The sequence below is a fragment of the Sebastes umbrosus genome, chromosome 10 (genome assembly GCF_015220745.1).
Source record: "Sebastes umbrosus isolate fSebUmb1 chromosome 10, fSebUmb1.pri, whole genome shotgun sequence".
Taxonomy (NCBI): domain Eukaryota; kingdom Metazoa; phylum Chordata; class Actinopteri; order Perciformes; family Sebastidae; genus Sebastes; species Sebastes umbrosus.
In genome coordinates this window covers 20,606,501-20,627,032 of record NC_051278.1, presented here as the reverse complement: position 1 = coordinate 20,627,032, position 20,532 = coordinate 20,606,501, and the positions used below count along the sequence as shown (strand labels likewise).

The following is a 20,532-nucleotide window of genomic DNA, read 5'->3' as shown; positions in this document are numbered from 1 at the left end:
ATTTGATTAGCCAGCATTCAACATTTCTGAATGAATGCTATGTAAGGGATAATGTACAGTGAGCCGGTCATTGTTGTGAAATAAACCCCAACAGGGCAATGCGGTGGTGGACCCCGACATGAAGCGAAGGGGTCTTGCATCGCCCTGAAGGGGTTTATTTCACAACAATGACCCCGCTAGCTGTACATTATCCCGCTTATTACATGGCTACTTACTTATGAAAGCAATAATTTTACACAAAAACAGTCCTCCTGAGTCTGACATCAGAACTGCGCCTGTAGCAACGGTCTGCTATAAAGAAATAACAGACCGTAGAACACTGTGATTGACCAATCAGAATTGAGTTCAGAATTGAGTGTTCAACCAAGCCGTGTAATAAAATAATTTAATATAGGATGAGGGATGTGACGGTGAGGAAATTTTCCCACCGGTTAACAAACTTGGCCTCTCTGGTAGAGCTTTTGCTGAGGGGCTGCAGGGGTCTACCTAGCGCCGGGCACACCAGCTGTGACCGCTCTGTCCTCCTTGCGGCGATTAACGCTGCCTCATTAACATTACGGTTTCCTTATAGCACTGGGTTAAAAATCTGAAATATTGCCAAATAGGCGCGTTTGCTTCTCGCTTCGACACCAAATCCTCTGCCATCTCTCGGTCTGCCAACTCTCTCTCGTCCCTTGTGTGTGAAATATGACACCTGCTACTCTGAGCTGAGACTCCGTATGGATGCACTGTGTAACACCGGTAACACCGACCACCGCGACAAGCCTCGTCTTGTGATGTTTTTACATGAAACTTTGCACCTACTTGTGTGAAAGAACTACTTCTTGTCCACAGGATATTGGAGCTTCAGGAAAAAGGTGACCTTGACATCCTGAAGCAGAAATGGTGGCCGACGAAAGGCCGCTGCGACCTGCAGAGCCACGCAGACGCCCAGCCGGAGGGACGGGCGCTGCGTCTCCACAGCTTTGCCGGCGTCTTCTGCATCCTGGCTGCCGGGTTGCTGCTGGCCCTCCTGGTGGCCGCACTGGAGACCTGGTGGAACAGCAACCACTGCCGGAGAGAGCAGCCCAAAGAGGTGACCACTGACATCTCGTCGGGCCAGGGCCCAGTCCCGAGCCTGCTAACCCAGAACCGGGCCATGGTGGCCACCACGGGTCCCCCTGCCCCACCAAGGCCCCGGTCGAGACCCAGACCCCCGGGCCCCCCGGTCCTGCCCAGAGATGCCACTGCCACACTCTACTTTATGGATCCAGCAGGCGCTGACGCCAGCCCCGATTTAGTAGAGCTGCAGTACACCCAGTTATAATAGGTGTGCCCCCTGATGATAGTCCAGACATCATGTGATCAATCTACTCATTCCTTCTCATGTTGGGAGAGAGGTTGGGGTGCTTTGTTAGGGACTTCTGAGGCTTCTCTCTCAAACACACTCACTGCGATTCTCTCATACTGACACAGAAAAACAGATTAATTGCCAAACCTTTGGCCTGAACAGACAATCACAGTCTCTGGTGCTCATGTGAGAAAACCGCATAACAGTAAATATAATGTTGAATTGCAAATTCAAAACCACATACTGAAATTGTACTTCTGAGTCAATAAGTGCTTCAGTTGTACAATAGCTCTCTTTAGCTAATCCATTCAAGTCTTAATGCTTTAGAGCTCAGACTTCATCTCGCTACTGTCGACTGGGCAGCCCCTCTGCATGAGGCGTCCAGACAACTAAGGCTTGACATGGATCCCTAAACTAAAGTGTGAGCAAAAGCAGATAGTAAAGAATCTGAGCCTTGACCTGCCTGTTTGACTTGACAGTCCAACAATCCAATAAGAACCACTGGCTTAGGACACCCATCAAAGACCCAGTCCTGTCCTGAAAATACACCCAGTAAATCAAACTCCACCCATGCTGTTTTTTTGGTGCATATGAGAGTTTGACTTACTGTTGTTGATTTCTATTTCAGTCTTTGTGTGTAGCTGCTGTCATAATAACCACATACTGCTGTCATGTGAGATTCACAACAGATAAAACATCACCGTCTCTTTATTTATAGCACATAGGATGTGTTCGATGTTTTGTTTGAGTATAATCATTGTTGTGTGCTCCGCTATTATTATGTTTGTTGACATGTCTCGAAGCGATTTTCCACCCAAAATGTATCTTTTTAGCATCAAACACTCACATCCCTGTGGGATGGAAATGCGATCGTAAAAAGTTTGTAGTTTTCTACATGGTGGCAGGTTTTCAAACCAGAAAAAAAGTATCAGAATCTGCATAGAAATTTGTCAAAACCCTTAAAGCTGCAGTCGGTAACTTTGAGCAAATATGATAAAAACTGTCACTATATCCTGACAGTAGTGCAAGAGACAGATAATCTGTGAAAAAAAAAGTAATGTTCCTGTACTTCCTCCTAGTGCTCCTAATGGCATTTGCAAGATTCCACCATGCCCAAACAAAAACAACCAATTAGGGCCGAGCTGTCTCTGATAGGAGTTTGCAAGTTTCGCGAGGAGTGATTGACAGCTGCCCAAACTGTCAAACTAGGCAGCGCTTATCATATATGAATCAATATTCTGTTACCGCCTATTTCTCTCCTCAAATGTTTTCAGAAGCATATTTTAGTGTACTGTTTAGCTGTGAATTGTGACCCGGCCACCATATTGAAATAGTCGAGCCAAAACCAGCCGGAGCAAGTTTCTCATTTTACAAGTAAACGGTACACTCCAAGATGTTTCTGAAAACATTTGAGGCGAAGAATAAGCATAAAGTAACAGAATCTAGATTCATATTTGATCAGCGCTGCCTAGTTTGACAGTTTGATCGGAGTTTGCGAGTTTTGCGAGCAGTGATTGACAGCTGCTGTAGAGACTGCTCGGCTCCGATTGGTTGTTTTCCTTTTCCTTCGGCGCTGTGAAATCTTACAAATGCCTTTAGGAGCACAGGACACAGAGGAATATGATTTTTCACAGACTATCTGTCTCATCTATCAGGATATAGTCACCGTTTAATAAAAATAACTTTTTTTATAATATTTGCTCAAAGTTACCGACTTCAGCTTCAATACCCTGTTGTCCATCTGCATTCTCAGTAATAAAGAAGATATCAATCGATTATTAAATTAAAAAAAGAGTAACTGATTAGTTGCTTGACAGAAAAAATTATTTGGCAACAATTTTTATAATCCCTTGTTTGTGACAGATTAATCATTAATAAAATAAAATGATCATTAGTTGCAGCCCTAAAATAGAATACAAATTTAAGTCATTTATAGAGCAAGAATTATCTGGTTTAAGCTTTTTAAAATGTTAGAATTTGCTGCTTTTCTCAGTTTTATACCCTCGTTTAATTGAATAGCTTTCAATTTTCACAGTTAGAGTTGGACATTCATTCATCATTGCTTAACAGTAATGAATTCAAGCCGACCACAGCAGCTGTTCTTCACACTACAAACTTTTCACAGCTACCTTTCAAGCCTGCGCAGAGCGAGTGCTTAATATTGATCAGATTTGGGTGGAGTTTCACTTTAAATTGTTCTAAGCATCGCTGGCACCATGACGGCACAAACATACAGTATGTGGACATTATGACAGCCATTTCAAACAGAACCTACTGCAAACCTGTACACATCAACCATTTAAAGGAACAGTTTGACTTTTTGGGTAATAGCCTTATCTGTTTTCTTGTTGAGAGTTAGATGAGGTGATTGATACCACTCTCACATCTGTCTGTTAAATAAGAAGCTACAGCCAGGAGATGGTTAGCCAAGGAAGTCAGTTGCCTTACATTGGGCCTCATGCAGGAAGCGACATACGAACAAAATGTTCTCTTACTTTTGTTCGAATCTATGATTTGTTCTCGTTTTGTCAGTACCCATTGATTTCTGGGATTCACTGATGTTTTCTTATTTTTGTTCTTCTCTGTAAGAGAACATTTTACGAGCGGTCGAGAGCACTCTTACCAATTCGACAAAAACATTAAAGTCCAAAATTGTTTGTCCAATGTAAAGAAACAAAAGTTTTAAATTTGAGGAACATTAAAAAAAAACATATGAATATCATATCATTAAATTTTGATTATTATATTTAGAGTAATTATAATGATTGGACTATAACATTTGTGGGTTAAATAAGTACTATTGGACCTTTAATCCCAATTACTATTTATACTATAAAAACCCTTTAATGATATTGCGTGGCCAACACACTGCTTTTAGATGCTTTTTGAATTTCCTGTAAACACCAGTACTGACCCTCTGGAAAATCACATGTTTACATTGTTTAGGTTTATTTAACAGTACCAGTAACAGTAGTGATATAGACCTATGTCTGTTTCAATGCATATAGGGGGCGTTGCCTAAGCTAATACCTGTCGTAATGTAGTGTTTAGGGGGCATTACCTATGCTAATACCTTCCCTTAGTGTTTAGGGGGCGTTGCCTTTGCCAATACCTGCCCTTATGTAGTGTTTAGGGGGCGTTACCTATGCTAATAATAAACAATATGCAACACGCCTCCAATTGAAGATCAAGTGGGATTCATCATTCAGCACACCTCGGTAAGAGCAGATTTGGATGGTGCATCTGGAGTTGACTTCTCTTAGTTTTTCTCTTAACTGAAAATTAAGAAAAAAATATAAGAGAAACTTAAGAGAATGTTGCTGCATGAGGCCCAATGTCTCTGAAGAAAAGGATCAAACTAGAACCAGGTGTGCCTGAAGTCGCCCCTCTCATCTCACAGCTCTATACTTAACGCACAGACACAAGAGTGGTATGTATAATCTCATCTAATTCTCAGAAAGAAAGCAAATAAGAGTATTCCCCAAAATGTCAAACTATTCCTTTTATTACCCAAATAGTAATTAATTGCAATTATATGTCAATGTCCGGATTCACGGGACCGTTTTGGTAATGTATCGTTGTCTATGATCTTCAGCAGGTGACTAAGGATTACGGTCTGGAAAGGGTTTCTGGTCCATTGACATATAATGACTTAACAAGCGCTTCATCAGAAGGGAGGCGACACATATGGACAGACAGAGAGAGAGACTGGGAGGAGGCTGAGGCTCTTGACGCAGGTCAGGAGAGGCCTGGCGTACTGTACTGGATGCCCATTGGCTGTGTCAGGGCAAAGGGGCGGGGCATGGGGCCGGGCAGATTGGGTAGATTGTAGTTTGCTTCATTTGTCATCTCACCCCATGGTCTCTCCTGTTATTTTTTTGTTTTGTCTGTCTTCAGTGTGGCTCGACTTAAATGGGTGCATGATGATAGAATCAAATATTTCTGTGTGGAGGGCAGGGTGTCGCCAAAATGTGTCTGATAAACAATCATGTGCTCTGTATTTGGCTTCTCCCTCCCCTCTCCCATATCTGTGTTACCTCATTGATGTATGTTTTTGAAAAAATAGGAATATTTTAAAATATGATTTAGACTATTTTGATCTAGCGACATTTACTACTTTGTCTTAATTTAGATTTGATTGTCTCACAAAGTCTGATTCATTGGATCTGTGCGTCCATTGGAGCCTGTCTTGTTAACAGCAGATGCTCTTCATGCAAGAGTCGCCCACATGCTGATGTGTGGTCACCTAATTGGAGAGAAAATTTAAACACTTCTTCATGAAGAGACATCTCCGTTTAAGTTCATTTCAGAAGTAGAGACATTACCTTTTATGACCCAATATTTAAGATTTAGTGTTCTAAGGTAATGTCTCTCTTGATGTTGGCTGCTTGAAAAATTCCAGTATATTATTATATATTTTGGTTTCCTGAATAAAGCTGGAATTAACCAGTGTGTTATTTCAGCACCCTTCAAACTCATGTGAACTGAATAATAATAATAATAATAAGAGTAGACTGCATTGCATGTAAACTGGTCATGATGGTGATGAAGAAACAACCCTTATAACCTGTCTTTTTTCTGTCTTCATTCACTCTCTATCCCCGTCCCATTCTTTCCTATAACCTCCTAAACCCTTTCACTGCACATTCATTTTCACTTTCATTCTTTATCACACTCCTCTTTAATTACATTCATGCTCTCCCCTTCCATTAAAACCTCCATCCTTTCTCCTGGCCCCTTTTTATTCCACACACACTCTGTGGCTCTGCCTTTTCTTTCTTTCCATCTATCTATCTTTAGGACAAAGAGGTGAACCTGGAACAGGTCCACCATCGTTTGAACAGCCTCCTGGACGAAGACTTGGCCCACAAGCAGCTGCCAGGCCAGTCTATCGAGATCTCTGCCCTGGACATTGGCAGCATGCAGCCCAGCCAGTCCCTGGAGGCCTTGTCTGCTCGGGACTACCCAGCCCATCGGGGGCCGCCGCGGCTCTCTGTGACCACCTTCCTCCAGGAGGGTCACAGATCAGGAAGGATACTGGGCGCAGCCACCGGCAGGACCTTGCCCCTGCCCCTCAGCAGTGCCACCATGCCCTCTATCCGCTGCAAACACAGGGCGCCCAATGGGGGGCTCTTCCGGCAGAGCCCAGTCAAGACACCCATGCCAATGTCCTACCAACCAGTGCCAGGAGGACCCATCCCAGAAGCCAGTGAGCCCAGCCACGGGACATCCATCTGAGCACACCGAAACACTCACAGACACTCAAGCTCAAACAGATAGCGGAGAGCTAAACAAGAGTGCTAACCGCGTGACGAGATATAAATAAAACACTAAAAAAGGGTTTTTATTACCAGTGATGACGAGTCAGTGGGACGACACGCGACAAGACACTGAGACTTTAATGTACATATTTGTAAGTACAAAGAGAGAGAGAAGCAACATTAAAAAGAGTATTTTGAATATTCTCAACAGTTGAGTTTAAAAAACACAAAAGTATTAAAAAAAAAAAAAATGACTGTTTGAATGGCTTTGTAAATTTTGTTCTAAATCAATAAAGGTGACAATTCTTTGTGGTTGTTTTCTAAGTGCCAAGTTTAAAGATGTTTTCTTTCAGATCAACATTAACTGAATGTACTGTGAGAATTCATGCTAAAAAAGACATTTCACACTTCAAAAGACATTGGAAGAATTGATTTGTTTCATATGAAAATAATAAAAACTATTATACAAAAACATTGAGACGTGTGCTTTTAAACATATTTAGAATATCTGTGCCATGCTGCCAGTGTGTATCGGTGACTCTGGGATCGCTGATAAAATGGTTTTTAGAGTATAATAGGAAGGAAATGAAAGCCAGAAATGTTTATCACACATTTTCCTGTACAATAAATAGGGTCTCATTATTTTTCTTTTTTTTCCTTCATTAAAAAAAAAGTCTGAACTGCTGAGTTGATGTTTTAAATATTAGGAAAAAACAGTTAGAATTGGAATTGCAAAATACTGTTTGCAATTCAACAACTGTATGATAATCATGTTTTTTTTCCATTATCAGCAGCTCATTGCATTTTTTCCATCTCCCCTATTGATTTTTTTTTCTGAACCGTGCTTACTACAAGGATTTCTCCTTGTAATAAGCACGGTTTACTGTAAATGACTGTTCTTGCGGTACGAAACAACACCTTTAGGTATCAGTTTAAAACAATGTGTTTTTGATAAAAACAAAAAATGTTGAGCCGTATACATATTTTTGCCAAGAAAGGATTCATCAGACCTGCCATTTGTTTATCCATATATCTAACTAGTTTTAAATACTTACCAGTTCCTGCCAAGAACTGGGATTGGGAAAGCCGAATAATGCCCCAAAAACAATAATATTGTCCATTATACCCACGTTTAATCTATTTAATACCAACTGATAATCTCACTTCATGCCCAGGTTTGCCGCTAAGGGCCTCATTTGTGGTCCATCCTGGCACAACTATCAGCCCACAAATACTGTAAAAGGAAGAAAAAAAACAGCTATGTGGGGATCAAGGATAATTGCTCACATTGGAGCCACCGTCACACCACCACCAGTCCAAGCAGACACTCATGGGGCCTATATGAACAAACTGGACACCAGTGCCAGCCGTAGCATGAGGGGCCCACATGGACATGGCAGTTGGGAAAGCAAACGTTAGCCAAGCAGACTCCGCTGGGCTGGCCATGTGTAGCTGGCCAGAGTAATGGTGTTTGTGTAGGAGGCCATATTGGGGATTCAGACCGAAAGCTCAAGTTGGTCTGGATCCAGTCTTAGGGTTGGACAATAAACTTAATTTATCGAATAACCAGCATTGTGAATCTCTTACTGAGCTTAATTTACTGTAATCATAGTCCTCAATAAATGAATAGTCTAAATCCCATATAGTTAAACTAAGCATATCTATAAAAGCCAATGACATCTAACCAGACGTTCAACCAACCATTCAGCTTTAACTCCAGTCCAGAGGTTTGTACTACGAAGCGAGCTCAACATTCACTAACCCGAACAACCACATTCCTGCTAAGTGCTCCTACGATGGTGGTTATCAACTCTGTAAATCAACCCAGCGTTTCTCAATCTGACAATGAGCATAAAAGGGGCGGTGTTTGCAGCATCTGACCAATCACAAACATGGACAAGTTTACTGTCAGCAGAACAGCACATTTTACAAAGGAAGAGCAAACTATAATATCAGACAAATATGAAGAAGTTAAACATAATAAACATAAACATAATCCAGACTAAAAGAAACACAGTTGAAGCTGCCAAATGCAGGAAGGACAGCTGGCAAAAGAAAACACTGCCGATGTGTGAATGCATAAATTAACAGACTTCTTAATTTAATGGAATACTCAAAAGTCAGAGAGGCCTATAGTCGTGTAGATGGGGCAGTGATATATCAATAGCTTTCAGAATAGAATAAATGAATAGATTTCACGTCATTATGACCTTTGATAATATCGTGGCATGCCTTCTTTCAACTGCTTCCCCAACTACGGCAGCGTGAAATGGACTTGGGAGCAAATGAAAAAAGAAATATAAAAACATAATTCAAAGCGGCAATCACCCAAGGCATACAGCCAGCTGTCCTTTCTGCATTTGGCAGTTTAAACTGTGTTGCTTTTAGCCTGGATTATGACTTAAACTTTTTAAATTTTACGATCTGCACACCAAGCTCTGATTGGTCAGTAAATGGGCTTTTATATGAGTTGATCTCTTATCTCGAACATGACCTGCTCCGGAGCAGGTTAGGTGTTCAGCATAAGTTTCCATGGAGATCTTCTACCCCAGTAAGAAGTGATCACCGTCGTAGGACTGAAAACCCAGGGTTAACCCTGAAGTTACCTCGTTAACCCCAATAGACTGCTTCGTAGTACAGGCCTCAGAGGACCAGAACTGGTCAAACTATAATTCATCCAGACAAACAAAAAAGTAAGAATGAGAAAATCATTATGTACTCATGTATAGAATAAATGGTTTAATTTGACAATATATGGAAATATAAATTTGAGATCATATCGCGCAGAATTCCTTCCAGCCAGTGAGATTTCAACAAATGTAGAGCGATGTTCTTGACAAACAAAGCGTTCCTCCCCGCTCTCCTGCTGATTTCCCTGACCTGATTCCAATTGTGCACATGGAGCTTACTGCTGATGTCTGTTTATGAACAACAAGATCTTTAACTCAAATCCTACAGTCTGCCATTGGAGATAACAACTAATCAAGCAAACTTCTGGCAAGTGCAACCTCAAGCCCCAACCAAGAAAAGTAGGCTCATTTAAAGACCTATTGAAAAAATGACAAAAAAAAATAGTGAGCTGAGAATTGCATTTTGGGCAATCTTTCTGGTCAATGTGCATTTTTTTAATGGATTTCTTTTCACTGTCAGCACTGAGTACACACAACTGACGAATGTCAATGACCAAAACGTGTCTGACAGTGCCACTCAGTGCAAACAATGTGCATGTATTCAATTTTTTCTTACATTTTCCTCCCAACCTGTCCACCAGGTGTGCATTAGGTAACATTTAGTTTGTCTAATTCCGCAAGCAGATCAAAACAGTCACTGGATGAAGACCCCTGAGGGATCGATTTTTCTGGTTCTATCTATCATTCAACAATCAGAGAAATAATTATACAATTAAAATGCAGTAACTGCTACCGGAGCGATAAGAACAGCTCATTAAAATCACTTAGAGGAATACAGTAAGGTCTCAGGGAAAGACCTGTACGGTATGTAAGCCAATAACTCATCAACTACACTTTTTCATACAAAATGTTACATGCATACAGTCTTTTCAAAATAAACTTCTGTCTTCAAAGGAAAAAAACTTGGTTAGGCTTGGGCAACAAAACTGCTTAGTAAGGTTTAGAAAAATATCTAATTGGTTAGATTTAGGCAACAAAACTAGTTAGGTTTAGGCAACAAAACTACTTAGTTAGGTTTAGGAGAAGATCGACTTGGTTAGGTTTAGGCAACAAAACTACTTAGTTAGGTTTAGGAGAAGATAGACTTGGTTAGGTTTAGGCAACAAAACTACTATGTTAGGTCTAGAAAAATATTGCGGTTTGGGTTAAAATAACTCCGAAAGTGGCAAAAATTAAGTACGGAAGTTACATGACAAATCACCGTTGATTTCTGGTTTCACACAGGGTATGACCAGCAGTCTCCTGGGCCAAAGTCCAGTGTTTTTTTGTAGGGATGCACCAATACTGAATCAGATATCGGGCGTTAAAAAGTTTTCACTTGAATTGTAATTCCTGTTGATTTTTAAGATTTTTTTACCAAGTTGCTGGTGTATGATTTATTATTTTAATAATTAATAACAATTCAATACATTTACATCCATGTATTTATTGGTCACATTTTGTTTTACAAAGTTAGGAAAACAGTGTTTAAGTCAAGCCTGATGTTACCTTACACATAAAAGAATGATCCCAGTCACTTCCACACAGTGAGGCACGCAGCTTATTAATCACACAGTGATATCGGATCGGTATTCGGTATCAGACGATACCTAAAGCCCCGGGTATCAGTAACAGAACCACCCGTCCACCACGACCTCCTCCCTATGGCATTTGTCGCTCTTTATACTTCGTGGTTCATGATTACATACAAATTGATTTTGTGGGATATATATTTATGAATCACAGTGCATTCACCTTCATAGGTATAGCTATGAACAGGGTATGAAAACAGCCTGCAATTGCATGATGCAGACCAAAAGTAAATTTTGATTGTGTTTAGTCTGTGTATTTCATGGCAAAGGATTTTTTTCCCCAGTAAATTTAAAATACTAAATAAATACAGTACACTTTGTCACGGTCACCACTGATGCAAGGAAAACAGGTGTTACCATCATCATCTTCATCATCAACGGTACTGTGACTGCCTGAGCCAGCAGCACTTCTACTAGTGGGGGGTTTTGTGTGTTAGGGGGGAAATGCTGTTGCCTATTTCATTTTTGTGTACCACAGTCATTGCAGCCACTGATCCACTCTGCTGGCCTGGCTAGGCTGCTGTAGACGAACATGTGCCTCCTCTGAAACACATGGAACCACCATCTGCTCATGTTCACCTGAAGGCAAAGAGTTTTGCCGGATGAGAACAAGGAAAAGTTCCTGGAGGAGTCACGACTGCAGCAACAAGGACATGATCCCTCTCTGCAAACATGGCACCTGGCCGGGTTCATGCAATGGCGGCAGAGTGTTTGCTCACCTTTTCAAGTAATAACGAAGGAGGCTCCACTTGACTGCACTGTGCCCCTAAAGTTGAAAACTTCAAAAGGACTTTAAAATTGCTTGTGCAAGATTGTGTGTGCACTTCAGCATACTCGAGTTAGGAGATCTGTCTGCGTTCGTATGTGTGTTGAGATTGTTGATTTGCCCTCGTCACCTTTCCTGTCCGGCGGTCCTGCCTGCCAGCCTTAGACATGGTGCTGAGCGATGCTGTAAAGTCTCTATGGCTGCGCTCAAAAGGAACCACTGACCTTGTTCTGAGAGCTGAACCGAGTCCTGTCAGGAACGTACGTCCTATTTTTGCCTAAGACTGTCCGCTGCCACCACTTTATGACTCATCCTATGGCATGGCCTTTTTCACCTCCAAATCAGATACAGCACATACAGAAGCCTCATTTCGAACGCTTTAATAGAAAAATCCAATTCCCCGGAGAAGCTACTGAGGAAACTTTCATTGGAAGAGATTATTGAAGAGGTCATGTTAAAACACAAGTTCATGTTTTTGGGACCCCAAGAATAACTATTGTAAAAAACAACAATCTTAGCAAAATGTTAACTTAAAATGTTAACGCGATAATAACGTGTTAACGCAAATTTGTTTTAATGCCACTAATTTCTTTAACCCACAAACACAATCAGTCTTTCTCCAAACTGGTGGTGTGCCGACTGTCATCTACTGTAGGTAATACACCGACTATGGATAAGTACCTCATACAACCCCACTTCAAAACACCCAAACTATCCCTTTAAATTAGGACCCATGGTAAAAATTGCATCTATCTATTCTATTTTATTTATTTTAACTGCATAGCCTGAAATTGGGCGCTTTTGACTGGGGTCCCCAAGGACACCCAATACATTGGTCTTTTTAAAAAGTATTCATTAAAACAGAAACAAAACAATGCTATGAAGTCATTATGAACAAATTGATTGACAAAGTTATGAAAAATTATAAAAAAAGTATACCTCTGGGGTCTGCTGGGATAAGTGTTAAACATTGCGTAACGCAGAATAAAATGAATACATATGTATCTTAATGTTTGAATATAGATAATGTACTGTGCATGGATAAAAAAAATCACCTAATGGGCTTATTACTTGTTCAACCAAAATCTCCATCAGTTTTTCCACAACCCACATTATCATAGAAACAGGATCTTTGTAATTATACAATTCTGCCATACATGACTCGCATGAATAGTCTGTATAATTAGCTCGTGTGGGCAGTGTGAGGCAATCTGCTGTAAAATAACTTCTATTCTCCCTGCGGGGAGATCACTGACCGTCTGCCTGTCCAGACTGCCGCTGCAGCTTTATTATACATTCATTGGGCCATCATACCTTAAACTGCATGCAGGGCTTTCACTTTCTTGTCCGCAGGGAAGCTCTTTGCCTTTTTAGCCCCCGAAACTTTAAATTTTTAATGACATTAACTTGGTTTCCAAATTTAGTACTTGGAATAGAAATAGCCTCTCAGCTTTACTTGATCCTAGAATGCTTGACATAGAAGCACGATCTACACAACATGGCTCAAGATCACACGGGTCATGATTATCTACTATTTGAATCATTTTAAATGTGGCCTCTCTCCCTTTCTTCAAGGCAGACAATCTTTTTGGAGGCTGAGATTGTTTTAAGGCCCATCTGTTACCTACAGAGCCATCTATATACAACGTAATAATTCACTCTTTCAAGTACAAGAATAGCAGATGGGGAGCTTTAATTAGGAAACATAAATTGACTCAACTACATGTCTTAAAAGGAACAGTTCGTCATTTTGGGAAATACGCTTAATTGCTGTCTTAGCCGAGAGTTAAATGAGAGGATAGATATCATGTCTGTACGATACATATGAAGCTTCCGGCTAACTTAGCTTTGCATAAAAACTGGAAACAAGGGGAAACAGCTATGCTGGTAACAAAAGCCGTGCACCAGCACTGCTAAATCTCAATAATTAACATGTTTTATCCAATTTGATCCATACAAAAAGTGTATAAACAACATTTTGGCACATAGCTACGGGGGCCCAGATAGCTCAACGCATGGCAAACTAAGGAAACACATGCAAATAGACTACAAAAGCAAATGAAGAAACATTTTCACCATTTTGACAACAGCTGAGACACACTTGTTGCTTGTGGATTATGAAGATATTGAAGTCAGCTACCCGTGGTGTTGGAAAATTACATAAAATGTACTTATTTCTTATCTTATCTTAATATTATTTTAACATTGTAATGTCAGGATTCAGATATTATAGCAGACATCTGCTGTTAACCTCGCCTTTTACTTATTTTAATATCTGAATCATGTGATCATTATGATGGATAGCCGACTTCAATAACTTCAGGAACCACAAACCATGGCAACAACAAGCATGTCCCAGCCGTGTGCATCACTTTTTAGTGTCCCCTAGAAACAGTTTCCTTTGTGTTGTGAGCTCTTCACAGCGCTTTTTGTAAATGCTGTACATGTGTCGTCAAATTGAAGTTTACGAGTGTCGTCAAGTTGATGTGGCTGGTTCTTCATTTGCTTGTGTTGTGTCCATTTGCATGTGGTTTCTTAATTTGCAGTGCGTTGAGCACTCAGGGCAGTCTGGTCTCTTTCTGGCAGTCTTTTTTACGTATCACAAATTTCTAATCATAGTCCTCATATGGAGCAGGTCGGAATGGATGGGTGGGTCAAAAATACACAGGACTTTCACCTGGTAGACCGCTGTTAGTGTCCTGGCAGGCAAAACTAGTATTACTGTGCACGGAGCTGTATGCAAGATATTCGCTCTTAAGATACATCAAATTTAAATAATATTCAATAACAGCATATGTACAAGGTTAAATGAGTTTAACAACAATCATAAAGCCAAAAAACTGATAGTCAGTGGTTCAGACTTCATACTGTTCAGACTGCAATAATTTAACATGCATTACTTTTAATAACACACCAGCTGTTCCAGTGGAAAGTTGAGAGGGTAAATAAATAAACTGGTGCTTTCAACCAGAGCCATTTTCATCAAAACTGTTTTTATGCTGCCTTGATACATTATTGGTAATATCTGCTTTATGCTCAGCTTTCAACAAAACTAATGAAATGGTGACCTGATGAACGCAAAACAGTTTAAGTTTGAGTGAGTATAATAAAGAAAGTAGTAGTGTAAAAACAAGACAGAGTCTACAGCCATGGTAGTAGCTCTGTGAGGCTGTATAATAAAGATGACATTTAGCACATACAGTATGTTTATCATGATCACCATCTGACTTTAGTCGGTTAGCCTGTTTAAGTCTGCTAATTAGCACTAAACACTAGGGCTGGGACGATACACCTATCTCCCCATTCGATACTATCACGACACTGGGTGCCGATTCAATATATATTGTGATTTTTAAGTATTGCGATTCGACATTGCGATTTCTTGCGATTTTTGTTAACTTTTTTAACACTAAACCATGGGATAAAGTTGAATCATACACTTCTAGGGACTTTTACTTTGGAAAATATCTTAATCGATACAGTAACATTTTTTGATTTTCAGCATGTATGTAGTCAGAGATGTCCTGAAGTCAGATATATCAGTCATTGTCAGGCATTATTTATAGGGCTGTCAATCTATTAAAATATTTAATCGCGATTAATTGCATGATTGTCCATAGTTAATAGCAATTAACTTGTTATTATCGCGTGAACTATGACAGCCCTAATTATTTATAAAAAACATTCAAGCAACCCAAAAATCAAAGAATAAACACATTTCTCTCACAAATTAGTGGTATTTTATTATTAATTTATATTTAATGTAATGTAATTTAATGACATGTAACGTTTTTATACTTCTGGTGAATATAATCCAATCAATCTTATTTCCATATATGCATTTTGTATATACAGTTCCCTTTGTTAACACCTTATTTTGAAAACCGGACGTAGTCACACGTGTATTCTTATGCTAACTTCGCCAAGTCCGTCTCTAGCTCTCCCATGGAGCTGACCATGGATGTATAAAGACAACGGAGCTGCGTTCTCTTTATACAATTATTGATTCTGGCATTAAAAAATGTATTTCAAAATCGTAAAAAAAAACAACAATCGTGATATATAGGTGAATCGTGTTTTTTTTTCACAACCCTACTAAACACATAAAATGTCATGGCAATCCAGCCAATAGTTATTGAGATATTTCATTCTGAACTAAAGTTGTTGACCCACCATCCGACTACACTCAGCTGCCCTCATAAGTAGAATAAATTAGTCCACTGTTTCCTGAATAAGACAAAAACAAACCACAATGTGGAGAAGGAAAACAACAGAATACCGCTCTATTGTACACAATTATTCTGTAGACCTTTGGGGCTAAAACAAACCTAAACCTACTGAACTTAAACAATAGCGAAAAGAGAACTGCATTTCATTCCTGGCATTATAATAAAAAACAAAGTTGCTTAAAAAGTGTTGAATTTTTCATGAAGCAAAAGGGCCTCTGCTGTGAGAGTTTCAGTGTTACCAATGTTATTTCATATCGGTAAAGCTGCATAAGTGCTTTACTGTTAAATTATGTATTCTTCACTTCTTATTAAACTTGTTTGGTGGTCCACCTACAGTAGATGTTTCTTAAATCTGACTACCTGCAAAACAATGTCCAAACTTTAAAAAACATTTCTTTGAGTTGTGGAAAGAATTTGAAAAGTGTTTTCTCAAATGTGGGAGATTGCCCTTTTCTATTGAGGCAAATACATTTGACTTCAGCATAATGTGTGCATTTAAAAACAGCCTCCCGGCCTGGTTAGAGAGTCACGTCACAGTAAGAAAAATATTCCCCAAGTGGGAGCAGAGTGAACAAAACTGTGGTTATCTGAACACATGACAACATACTGTACAACATGGCTGAATGACACAGTAGTTTAAAATTCCCTGTGTATAATAAATATACTATAGCTGATACGGTTAACTAGTGTCCATGAATCAACTTAAACCATCAGCATATCATTTAAGGCTGGTGTTTACGTGTTTTCAGCCTCTGGCCAGTAAACAGCATTTAGCAGCAGCAGATGTATAGAGCAGAGGGGTTTAAGGATATTGCTGGCATTATTTTTATCTTTTTATTATCATGAACAAATCTGCAGAAGAGACCAGAACCGTCACATTTAAAGTACTACTCCGATGAAGTTCAAGCAAGCTCACTACAGTTTATAACAGATATTTTGACAGCAGCCATAAGGGAAAACTGACCTTGAATTACTGCTCAAACGGCAAGACAGCCGACCAAAGTTAATAATCTTTAGCCGCAACCCTATTCTGAAACAACTCTGTTACTACATGTTTAATCTCTGCAGAGTAGCTTCATGTCAGGCGGAGGTCACCGAGCATGCTCAAGGACTTAGGCTACGTTCCAAATCCCATACTTTTTCTTATTACTTTTTGTACATACTGCAGCTGCCCTTACAAAGTAACATAATAACATTGCACCTTGAACTTTGACCCTCTTGCTCACCCATATTGTGAGTCTGAATAGTCAGAGAAGGCCGCTGGCTTGCATACTGCATAAAGCAACAGGACGTAGTAGGACATCATTTTATTTTTGTCATACTGCATTTGAGATACTATGTACAGTATAGGGACATACTTAATCTTTTTCTGGCAAACTAAATAGTATGGTAGAATGTATTGGGTATTGGTATTGTATACATGTATTGGAACGCACAGCAAGTTTGCACTGCATTGTAAGTGTGATGAGCTGCCATGCTCGTCATAATAAATGAATGTTACCCAAATGCAACACTATGGTACTTGTGTTTTTAAAGGGATAGTTTGGGTGTTTTGAAGTGGGGTTATATGAGGTACTTATCCATAGGAGGTGTATTACTTACAGTAGATGACGGTAGGTATGCACCCAGCATCGAGAAACAGACAGGAGTGCTCCAGGTTTTACGTTAAGCTGTCACTTTTATGTACATTGTAGTTAATGGGAGCTTAAATTGTAGGTTTTAGCATATGCTGTATGTTTATCAGATATTTTATTTGCCTTATGTTCAGGTCTATGGGTGTCCGTGTTTGGCTGTGAGACAAACTCAAGTAGTACACATTGTTTTTTTCCTGAATCAGTAATACTGGACCAGTTTCCACCCTCTAACCACCTGTCTCAATTTAGCTCTGATTAGAGAGTGGTACAGTGGTAAAGCAAGAGAAACACATAAATGTGATGCCATATTGTTCCTGCTTAAGTGTTTACATGCCTAAAAATAACAGCATGCATCCACATCCACCCTCAGGTCAACTGAGGAAAACAAAATCATAAATCTAACGACTACCTCTTGTAGTCATTATGTTTATATCCTGTAATGTCCTCCTCTCGTCCATAATATAATGAGTGCAGATATATCTCACACAACAAGCCACATCTGTTTCTTAATTAGCTAGCGTCAATGTCAGGGAAGAAGGCTGCAAGCAAGTAAACATGGATGTAAACAAAGCAGGGTTTTTTAAAAAAGGCTTGCCAAATGTTTTATGAGGAAAGAGATACATTCAACACATTTATTAGGCCTTAAAGGTATAATATGTTACAGTTTTTGGTTGGTGTTTGTAAACGCACAGAGATACATTCTGAATTTCAGCAGTGAATAAAAGATACAAGGAGATATTGGGTTTGGGGGTTTTCCCCCAAGAAAATTTGAAGGTTTTTGACTTAAAACTATGCAATTTTACATCATTTTGGACCATCATTATTACTAATTAAATTATCATTTTTAATATTTATCACAGCCTTCGTCTGACCATTCAATTCTTCTGAAAATGTTTACCCTGTAAAATCAGATTATATAAATCAAAAGGGCAGATTCAGAAAACTTTTAAATAATGTTTCATTAATTATATTTGTGGTCAGGATTAGGGCTGCACCATTATGAATTGCCATTATGAATCTCCCAGAGAACCTGACGGGGCAGAGAAGAGTACTGACAGCTTGTGAGAAGTGCCGGTGCGCAAGAAAACGGTACGCCGTAGAGTACCGGCCCACTGCTCTGCAAAAAGCAGAGGGTTAGGAGCAGAGAAGCTCACAGCGAACACACACCACCACACACTTCTAGTGGGTGAGAAGTGATGATTGAGAGGGATTATTTTTGTACCAGTCTATACATTGTTTTTTGAGAAATTCCTGCATATTATACCTTTAATGATACACACAATGTGTTTTGTTAACACTGAATGCAAACAGAAACTTTGCTTCAACTGCAGGATCAATATGGAGGTACCACTTCCTTCAATCGATGTATGATTGGGACCGTGAACTATAGGAAAAACCTAATTGCTTGTTCAAACTGTGATATTTTCAATCAACTGTAGCAACAACAACATTACTGATCATATCGTCTTATTATTCTTGTTGCAGGTCAGTACTGCAGAGGCCTCTGATACCTCGCCCTCTCTCCAACATACAACCATCAGTGACCTGTGCATGGCTTATAATGGGATTAATTAGGATGCGATAATGACTTTGGTGTGCAGCCAAAACAATGGCCTCAGAGGCTCAATAGGGTCAATTAGCAATGACCTTTGATTACCTCAACAGACACTGCCTTTGATAACAGGAGTTCTCTTGCTTCTGTGGGACTGTTTTGCTTTGTATGTTAGTTCTTTTAGTATTGACTCTGTTGTCTTTCAGCACGGGGTGAATCACAACACTGTACTATATCCATCACTTATAATAATCCTCATTAAATCATGTATGTCACATATGTTTTTCCAGACAACATCAGAGGAAGAACTCTCAAGTTGAGCTGCGTACCATCCACCTTATTCCACACTTAGGTCAAATGAATGTGGCACATTCATTTTTCCCTCTTTGTGTTGCTGTAAAACAGATTAATATTTATTATGAGGCCCAGTATATGTGAAGTTGCCCAGCTCCTACCTGAGCAGAGCCGTATTAGCTGTGTGGTAAACAACTCCTCACTATTTGATAAATAATCCAAGAGAAACACAGACAGAGCTATGAAAGTTTTATGCCCTGAGCCGCAGAGGCTCTTTCTCTCACCGAAAACCAGACATAACTCAGGGAGCGGGCAGAATCCCAATATTTCTCTATTTCTTTCCATCTGTTTTCTCCCTGACTATGTCGGTCTCTTCAAATATATCTAAAATGCCTCCTTCTCTCTTGCTGGTTTTGTGTTGAATGTTGGTATTCAGAGATATATATATATTTTTTCTGTGTATGCTTGGGAAAGATGTTCTTCACACCAACAGGTTGTTGTGCACCCACAGTGTATGAGTCTTGATATACTTCTTCTTCCCCTGCAGACTGCCAGTTAATGAAGATGCTATTTCTAGTGCAGAGAAAACAGTTAACTGTCCAAAGAGAAAAAAAACACATACACACTGTTTTGGAGGATATCTAATAAGACACACCAACAGACTGTTGCTTATTTGGGGATTTTTTTGGAGTGGCAATTTGTGTGACCATCTGGTTAAAATAAAATAAACAGACCTTAGAGATCCATCACTTTGCTGTCTTAATAGTATTCATCATACACATTCTTCCATAAACTTACTGGACTGTAACAATCTGTAAATCTCATTCTCTTGTCTCGTGTGTTTCTTATACTTCAGATTATCAGTGTTGGAAATAAGAATGTAGAGAAATAATGAATACATAGTTTGGCACATTTTTATTGATAATTGTCATGGATGTACTGACGGATGTAAAACATTGGTCCATTTGATTTAGAGCTCTCTGATGGATTTTTGATCACTGGACTATTGAGGAGTTATTTTAAGTAGGGCTGTACAATTTATCAACATTTTAGCGAAATCGCAATATGGCCTACAGTAATTTTCAAATTACAGGAGGCACAATATTTGTTAAAGGCAAAATGTGTGTCAAAAATACCATTTCAAAATGCTGCCGAGATGTCCTGGCCTACACATCATATTCTACAGACTTAAGAAAACATCTCTG

The 20,532-nt window shown here is 39.5% G+C and overlaps 1 protein-coding gene across 2 annotated transcripts in view; it reads left to right on the top strand.

The window, feature by feature from the left end:
* Positions 1 to 7,063, top strand: part of grid1a (glutamate receptor, ionotropic, delta 1a) — a 327,001-nt gene extending 319,938 nt beyond the window's left edge. The window contains exons 15-17 of one of the 2 annotated variants that reach the window (XM_037781636.1): positions 835 to 1,075; positions 4,929 to 5,067; positions 6,131 to 7,063. In XM_037781636.1, the coding sequence (XP_037637564.1) occupies positions 835 to 1,075; positions 4,929 to 5,067; positions 6,131 to 6,543 (793 nt within the window). In that variant the 3' untranslated portion in view covers positions 6,544 to 7,063. The remainder of the gene's footprint in view (positions 1 to 834; positions 1,076 to 4,928; positions 5,068 to 6,130) is intronic. The other variant, XM_037781637.1, reaches the window with a different exon arrangement.
* Positions 7,064 to 20,532: the final 13,469 nt, after the last annotated feature.